The sequence below is a fragment of the Nuphar pumila genome, chromosome 14 (assembly GCF_984573655.1).
Source record: "Nuphar pumila chromosome 14, dmNupPumi1.hap1.1, whole genome shotgun sequence".
In the NCBI taxonomy this organism is placed as follows: domain Eukaryota; kingdom Viridiplantae; phylum Streptophyta; class Magnoliopsida; order Nymphaeales; family Nymphaeaceae; genus Nuphar; species Nuphar pumila.
This window is the reverse complement of record NC_143262.1, coordinates 44311381-44320271: the sequence shown is the minus strand read 5'-3', so window position 1 is coordinate 44320271 and position 8891 is coordinate 44311381. Positions and strand designations below refer to the sequence as shown.

General features: G+C 43.2%; 1 protein-coding gene across 1 annotated transcript; it reads right to left on the bottom strand.

Annotated features, from left to right (window-relative positions):
- Nucleotides 1-688: 688 nt before the first annotated feature.
- Nucleotides 689-1248, bottom strand: LOC149816793 (uncharacterized). Its single transcript, XM_089986964.1, has 2 exons — nt 852-1248; nt 689-759 (listed from the first exon to the last, which is right to left on the bottom strand). The coding sequence occupies exons 1-2, from the start codon at nt 1246-1248 to the stop codon at nt 689-691; spliced, it is 468 nt and encodes a 155-aa protein (XP_089843090.1).
- Nucleotides 1249-8891: the final 7643 nt, after the last annotated feature.

Genomic DNA, 8891 nt, shown 5'->3' with positions numbered 1-8891 from the left:
CCTAGAATGACATCAAACTCCGTCATATCTAGAAGGATCAAGTCAGCTGACAAGTTTTGACTTGCCATAGACACCTCTACGCTCGGAATGTACAAAGTACATAAAGACTGATCACCAGTCGGTGTACGAACTTCCAAAGGATAATTTAATAACACAACAGACATAGGAAAAGAACTAGCAAATCTTGAAGCTATGAAAGAATGCGAAGCACCACAGTCAAACAAGGTAAAAGTTGCATGATCAGCGACTGGAATAGTACCTTGGACCAACTCTCCCTTGGTCACTTGCTCGATAGTGGCTGTAAGCATGCCCTGCCACTGTCCTCTGGTTACCCGTCTTCTGCTGGGAAGATTGCTGCGGCGGGTACAACTGTTGCTGCTGCGACTGCCGCTGAGGTGCTGGCTGCGACGTTCCTGGCATGTTCCTCCTTAGATCATCGGACAGCTTCTTCCGACAATTCTTGATGTAGTGGCCCATCTTGCCACAGTAGATGCATCCTCCGAGGTCCCGTGGACACGGTCGGCCAGGATGATCCATCCGACATTTTGGGCAACCCGATGTTGCCACCACCTGTCTCTGCTGCTGCTGGGGCTGACGATTTTGTCGCTGTCGGTTGTTGTTGTTGCAGTTCCTCTTTGCTGGCGGGGCGGACTTCTTTCCACCCAAATTCGGCTGAAACGAACGCTTCTTAGGCCAACTCTTTTGGCCTTGCTGCTGGTTTCCTTTGGACTGCGGGGTCTTCTGGGATTCGGTCCATTCCTGCTCCAGAAGTGTAGCCGTCTCCAGGGCTTCCTCTAGAGTCGAGGGAGCACGCGTGAACACTCTCAGGCGTAGGGCTAACTTCAATCTACGAGCGAACTTCATCGCCCGTTCCTTCTCGGTCACGTAGACATGAGGGCAGAAGCGCTCCAGGCTCCTGAACTTTGTGATGTAGTCTGCCAAAATAGAGTTCCCCTGCTGAAGATCGAGGAACTCCTGCATCTTCCGGCTGCGCTTGTTGGTCGGAAAATAGGCCGCATAGAAGACCTCTACGAACTGCTCCCACGTAACTGCTCCGCCTCCATACTTGACATTCCAGGTGGTTGCCCACCACCTATCGACATCCTTCCGGAGCCGATATGAGCCAAAGTCCACTTTTCTGTCATCACTAACCTGCAACACATGAAAGATCCGCTCGATCTCCCGTATCCAGTCCTCGGTTGCCTCGGGTGTAGACTTCCCATCAAATGACGGAGGGTTCATAGCCATGAACTGCTTATAAGGCACGGCTGTCGCTGGAACTGGAGAGGGAGTAGGAACCGGAGTCTCTCGCTCCTGAGAGGTCCGCATGTTCTCTCCCATAGCGCGCATGGCCTTAGCTTGCCTGCCCTTAACCTCGGCCAGGTTGCTCATGGTGTCCATGATACGATCGCAACGCTCACTCCAAGCCATCTTGTGCAAAAAGAAAATACGTGTAAGCGATGAGACAAGTCAAAGCATAACTTCATTACTTTAAGAAGCAGATGCATACAATATTCAGTAAAAGCCAAAATTACCCTTCTACAACAAGGTTACCATACATAAACCTCCGCAACAAAAGCAAAAACAAAGCAAGTCTACAAAATGAACATTGACTCAGTGTTCCAACCACACATGTTCACATATGAACAAACACAATCACCGCTGCCTATGAGTGTAGTAGTTGTGGTAGGTGTTTCGATTTTCGCATCGTCTCTGCATCGGACAAGGAGGAGAAGCAGGTGTGTACTCATGAGGACTCACTGCCTGAGACCATGGAGGTGAAGCTGGCATGTACTCGGGAGAAACAGAGCGTGAGTAAGAAGCTAGCGTGTACTCGGGAGAACCTGGTGCAACCGGTGCATCTCCCACTGGGTCAACTGTTGACTGTGCCTGACCGCCCTCAGGAGCCTCATTCTCTTCGGTCTCAGCGTTACCCATTACGAGTTCGTCGCCCAACTTACGCTGACACTCGATCTCAATATGCCCCCTAAAGCCACAGTAGGAGCATATGCTCAAGGCACGAGGAAAAATCTATCCTGCGTGATACTGGTCACATCTCCCACAAGGAGGTGCCGGATGTGCAAGTATCCGGGCACTCCGCACTATCCGCTGAACTGCTTGATCGAGGGCCTCTGTGCCTCGAATTAAGTCAATAAGAGCTCCGAGCATTCCCTCATTTCTCGAATCAGCAGGCATCTAACAATTTATATCACTAATCAAGCATGCAAAACTAAATACAACAGAAATCATTAAGAAACAAATGAAAGTAATAATTCAGAACATACTTACAGTACGATGGACGTTGCACGCAGAAGTCTTGGACCACACTTATAAACTGCAACTCTGATACCAATCTCTATGACGCCCCAAACCCCGACCTTGTAAAAACCCTTGGTTTTTGAGCAAAAATTTTTTTTTTGAAGGATATACAGAGTGAAAAACAACTAGCGGAAGTAAAGGAGGGAAACAGGGGTAAAGCAAAGGCCACAAGTCTGAGCGAGCCACAGTGAGAAAACCAAATCACAGTAGACAAGTAAAATATTCTTCATTTTCACAATAGTTACAATGATACAAAAATGAGACTGGGTACAAAAAGGGACAGTCTCACAAAAAGGAGAGGTACAACCCCTCAAACCCCAAAACCAGAAGAAGCCAGAATTTGCTGCAAAGTGTGGGTCTCAACGCTCCTGCTGTGCGCCGTCGCATCGCGCTGCGTCTACTCGTCATCTATATCCCCATAAAACGGGGTCAGTACTCTTGCGAGCTGGTGAGTCAAACCATCCATACATTTTCATTTTAAAGGAAAAATAGAAAGTAGGCAGCATGACACAAGTATGCTAAATACCAGACTGCAACCATGATAATGGAACAATTAGAAGCATTTGAAACAAAGGTACAAGTGCGTGTCAGGTAGGTGCATGTGCCACAAGACTGTATAACTAAAAGTAAGTAACAGTGCAGCTACTAAAGTAACAAAACAGAAACTAAACAACAGATAGTAGCAGCTAAAGTAACAGGGTAGGAACCAACCATCAGAGGGTAGCAACTAAACGAAAGTGTGTACTGCTCTAGAGTAACAACTACAGAAGTCAGTCTGTTTGGTTAGTCTTTATGTTCATCTTTTTACCTCCCTCGGGTACGCGAAGGAAAACCCTTGAGTTCTGTGAGACATGCACCCGACGTCTGTTATTCAATTTCTAATGTGGTAATCGGGGATGCTACAGGACGAGAAAACCACCTGTGGGTGACACGCAACCATTTGAAACCTTTCGCAAAGGTAAAGGTTTGCAATCCGTGCTACTGCAGTAGCAAAGGTCTCTGTAGAGGGCAACCTCAACCTCCCTAACTCCGAGTGACTGGAGGACAGAGGGCACACCGGCTCCTCAAAGGAACAAGTCGTAGTAACGACACGTCACTCAGGGCTGTACCATTCACACTGCGGCCAAAACCCACGTAGCGAGGCCATGGACGTAAAATCCTCGCAAAAATCGACACCCAAGCGTGTCGAGAGCGAGGTCAAAACAATTCCATCCGAATGGAAAACACATCGCCACTATCAGAGTATAGTCGTCCTCTGCCCGTGCAACCGGGGCACAAAGCCCAAACGTTGCAAGCGTCTGAAGAGAACAAGCGAAGTACACGCAAACGTGTACCGTGACATAAGTCACGACGCAAACACCTTGCTGCCAAGGTAGTCAGTGGGGTGTGAGCTTGCGAAGCATGCGACCACCACGACAATGAACACTATCCCCTTAACAACTAGTTTCGCTTGGCGGCAATGAGAGAAACGGGTGCCGCCATCGGACCTTCGCGGGAACTTCATGGGTGACACGGGCACCCGCACTAAATCTGCTAGCAACTTCGAACAGGAGCCTGGGTCCAGCTCACGGCTGCCCAAAGGTAGTGAAGCTACCGATTGCCTCAGCGCTCGGCGCTGGTCTTGGCGCCAAGGGCCAAAAGAGGCAAGGCCTATGGGGGGGCCTGCCACTGACGGGCTACAGGGCCCACGACCATCTTGGTCTGCACCCTACGTGCAGACCAAGTGCTGCTGGGCTGCGGCACTGTCACGCAGGTACTGAGCTCACCCGGGTGCTCCTGCACCCGACGAAACAACAAGGGAGCCCCGCAGTGGGTCCGACGATGCTAGGCCCAAAAGGGCTGGGCCTAGTCCACTCTGTAGGTCTGGTCCAACAAAGACCAGACCCAGCTAGGTTAACGGGAGGGCCTCTGGTCTGAACCCAGGGGGTTCAGACCAGGGCGCTGGGCTAAGCCCACACCCGCGTGGGGTGTGGCTAGCCCAGAACACCCGGCTAGGCGGGCCAACAAGGGGGCAGGGTCTGGGCCCTATGGGACCAGTAACTACCGAACCCAAAAAGGGGCAGGGCAGCACACTGGGCGTGTGCTGAGCCCAGGCCCTCAGTTGGTCTCCTAGAGGAGTCCAGGCCAGGCTGTACCCGCACCCAAGGGTGCTGTCACCCTGTAGGTTGGTGCTGGCCAGCCTGCATGGTCTGGACCATGCAGATCTAGACTGTGCAAATCCACGGTCTGACGGCCAGCCACAGACCTAAGGTCTGTGGCTCCTGGTCTGACCCTACAGTGGGTCCAGACCAGGCCAAACGTTGGTCGGCGCCACCACCAAGTGGGTGCGCCAAGGCAAAAACCCGGGTGCCAAGGGCACCCAGTCCCGTGCTACGTCTAGGCAACCCAAGGAAAGAGAAAGGAGCTATGCAGCCCCTTGGTCCGAGTCTCGCAGGGGTTCGGACCAGGGCTGCGGCCCTTCCCATGCAACGCGAACCCCAAAGATATATATAATTATACATATATATATATATATATATATATATATATATATATATATATATATATATATATATATATATATATATATATATATCAGAAAAATGCAGCCGAAAGACTGCCATTTTCCGGCAGTCTACAGGCTGCTCCGGCCAAATCGCCAAACACGAAACTCGTAGAGGGTTTCGTATGATTTCTACAGCAACCAAGATATCCGAAATCTGATTAATGGTTCGGAAAATATTGCCGGAAAACCAGGCGTCACTCAAGACGTTTCTGGGTTGTTGATGGGAAAAATGGTCGGACAGATATGTGGGTTTTCAACGGCTCTTTAAGCAGAACCAGACAAAGTGGCCAACTAAAAAGTTTTAGGGCACTGTCTGTGATTTCCGAAATGCCCAAGAACACCCCAATACGACATGTATCCAGGGAGATACGCTCATTTTAGAGGGAGTGTCTCCAATAACTCAGAAAAACGAGAAACAAAACCCCACAAGGCAAAAACGTTTACGAGAGACGTTGCCAGTTGAAACAATGACTTAGATGGGAAAAGAATTCTCTGTGGACCTAGTCCACCACAAAAGCTCCTTGGCTCATGTTCCAGCCATTGGGTTTGGTGACCATGGCTTAAACCAAAAGCATTCCAAGAAAAAAAATGAAATGTACATGGGAGGGGTTTGGAAATCTCACCTTGATGGGGCTGAGGTGGAGTTGAAGGAGGAGGGGCTGTGCTCCCTCAGCTGGGGATGTGCCACACCAAGTGGAAGAGAGTGGAGCTGGGGAAGAGAGGAGGAGGAGAGAGGGTGTCGACCCTCTCTCTCCTCTCTTCTTCACTTCAAAAGGGGAGGAAGGGGGATGTAGGGTGAGGAGTGAAGGAGGGGAGATGGAGGGCCCTCCTCCAACCCCTCCCTAATTCCAGCAAAGGGTCAAAAAGTGGTCAAGGGGTTCAAGGGCTGGCCCCCAACCACTCCCCTTGATTCAAGGGGAGTGGTTGGCTTTGACTTTTCAAAGCCAACCCCTCTCAAAAGCAAAGCCATCCACGTTTTCTCCAAAATTTTAAACTTTTTTTTTTTGAAATAGCATTAAATGGGGTTAGGGGCTACCCCCAGCCCTTTCAAAAAAATCGTGGGCCTATGCCCACTTACTTTTCAAATTGTCTCTTTAAGGCCCCAAAACTTGAGTTTTGCTTACTTTTCAAAATCCTCTTTTGAAAAGAGTTTTTTTGTAAAAGTAATTTTTTTTTTTTATAAATCCTCAAGATGACATGGGCTGTGGTGGAGCCCATGCCAAAACCAACCCTTATAAAAAAAAGAATTTGAAAACCCACTTCAAGGTTTTATTGATTTTTCAATTTACTTTTATAAAAATCCGATTCAATGGTTATTTTAAATAGACATGTTTAAACTAATTTAAAAAACTAAATTTTTTAAATTACATTTCATGAATTAAGGTTTAAATTTTTAATAAGGTATTTTTAATTTTCCAATTTCAACGAAATTGGGCCTCAGTATGACTCATAATTACCGATATACCCTTTTTGCCAAAATCCGTGAAATAACAAGATATTTCTCTCGTTTAGGCTCCAAATTCAGAGCGAACCCAAATGAATATTGTATAAGTATAATCTACAAGTATTGAGGTTTGATTCATCGCGGTTTGCCCCGAATCGCCTCGTAGAGAAAATCTACGCGATTCAGAACCTCAAAAGGCGATAATTTGCCAGATTTATGAGCAAGGCTCATGCCAAAACAAGAATTTCGCAACAAATAGAAATATATCATTTAAAATTCTTCAGAAAAACAGTGGGGCTTACACATATATGCAGGATTGAATCACTATGAATTTTTTTTGACAACCTTAGAACAAAAATATGCATGATTGAATCTCTGTAAAATTTTTTAGATAGGCTTAGAACACATATTTGCAAGATTGAATCTCTATGAAGTTTTTTTGACAACGTTAGAACACATATATTGTAATACCCAAAATTTTTAATTTGTAAATTCTGAAGATAATTCAATTCTTAATTTAAATTCATTCTAGATACGAATTATAGTGTTAAAACACTAAATTTTTATAGTTAGTATTATTCAAATTGATGATTTGGATCTATATTTAAAATCCTAACAAAATTTTGTAGAGGCTTGTTCAAATACCAGAATTCAGGGACATTTTTGTTATTAATCAAATCATCAAGGGTAGCTTAGTAATTTGCCAATCTAGTGGCATTTTTTGGTAAAATACTCAATTATAAAAGGTCAAAATAGTAAATTTTCTATTAGGGACGATTTCAGGAAATTAATAAAATTGTTAGGGACAAAAATGGTAATTTACCATTTTTAATGGCAAGCTATGTAATTTATTGAACTCCAGAAAGACAATTAAGTAATTCTAAATCTCCTTATGGCAGTCCTGAAAGATGGGATTGAGCTAAGGTTAATTTAGGTATAAAAAAGTAGTAAATTGAATACAAAATATTATTTTATAATATTTTAGTCTAAGAGCCATGGTTTTAGAAAACCATTGGCCTAAAACCATGGACAGAGCATGGTTTCCCAAAACCATGGGAGGACAAGTGTCACTCCTAAGTGAGGAGGTGACACTAACCCTCTCTCTCTCTCTTTGACACTTGTTAGAAAAATGACAAGTGTCATTTATAAAATAAATATTTTATTCTTTGGGTGACAAATGTCACCCAAAGTGGGTCCCACAGGGGGGGAGACACCCCCTCTCTCTCCTATAAATACCCCCTCACCCCTCTCTCTCTACCCAAGTCCTGAGGTCCCCTCTCTCTCTCTCCTACTTTCTCTCTCTACCTTTGAATTTCTCTCTCTAGATTTTAATTCAAAAACTTTGTCTAATCTCAGATTTTTTCTGAGAAACCTCTTTTAGCCCTTTTCTTCTTTCCTTAAGCAAAGTCTGTTCTTCTGCAAGAAGCTTTGTCGGATCAGAAACAGTCTCGGAAGCGCTAATCATTGAAGGCTGCTAAATTTAGCAGAAAAGTTAATTTTGGATAGCGGAAGCGCTGCTCGAATCAACTAAGCAAGGTTAGTGTTCAGAAACCATCTTATGAATTCAAATCCTCTTTCTAAACCCCAATTCTACTTCTTGTGGATTTAAATTTTGGCAATTTTGCCAAAATTTAATCCAACCCAGCCTCTACGCAGAGGAAACTTTGTTCAAATTTTTCTAAAACATTTTTAAATCATCAGAACTACTATAGCAGTAATTCTGGCAAAAATTTTCTAAAAGATTTTGAAAAATAGAGTTTTATAACAAAAGTTCTGGCAAAATTATTTTAAATGATTTCTGAAAAGTAGAAATTAGTATAGTAGTAATTCTGATCAATTTTTCTAAATAATTTTTGAAAATTTTAATTATTTTAAATCAAAATTATGACAAAATTTTTTCAGATATTTCAGAAATCTCAAGTTTATTTAATAGGAATTATATCAAACAATTTACAACTATTTCAGAAAAATTTAATTTGTATAAAGGAAATTCTATCAAAATTTTCAAAAATCCTTTTTAATATTTAACTCAAATTTTTGAAAAAACCTTTATAAAAATATTTCTGATGCAAAGTCATGTTCAAATTTTTACAACTCGAATTCAAGTTCAAACCCTTTTTCGAACATTTGAGTTATTACAAAGGAAAGTCTGTAAAAAAATTTATAAAAGTTTTATAGTCAATTATAAATATCTTTTTTAGATTTTTAATAATCTTCTTAAAGAGATATTTCTTTAAATTTATAGGGCAAATACTGCTTGAAATTCGATATAAAAATATTAACTAATATAATGAGTTTTATCAGATTAAATCAAAGCACGAGCGCTTTATCCTATTCCCCTTAGTCCTATCAAAAACCAAGGTAAGTTATTCTATCAAAATCTTACATATTTTTGATGCATGCATGATTATTTAAGTCTGATTCATGAACAAATGCATATTTCAATATCTGCATAAATTAAATACATGCATTGAATGACAAACTTTCAAATCTTATGATTTTAAATCAAATACTATGGTTAAGACATTGATGATTTTGATCTTTATGAAAAGAAGAATTTCGTATAACATGTTGATTGTTGCA

Excerpts from the sequence above, each read along its gene's own strand:
- LOC149816793 (XM_089986964.1), bottom strand. The coding sequence starts at position 1,248 with ATGGCTATGAACCCTCCGTCATTTGATGGGAAGTCTACACCCGAGGCA. Across the intron at positions 760-851 it reads ACGGGCGATGAAGTTCGCTC|GAATGGACCGAATCCCAGAA; the intron begins GTAGATTGAAGT and ends CTTCTGGAGCAG.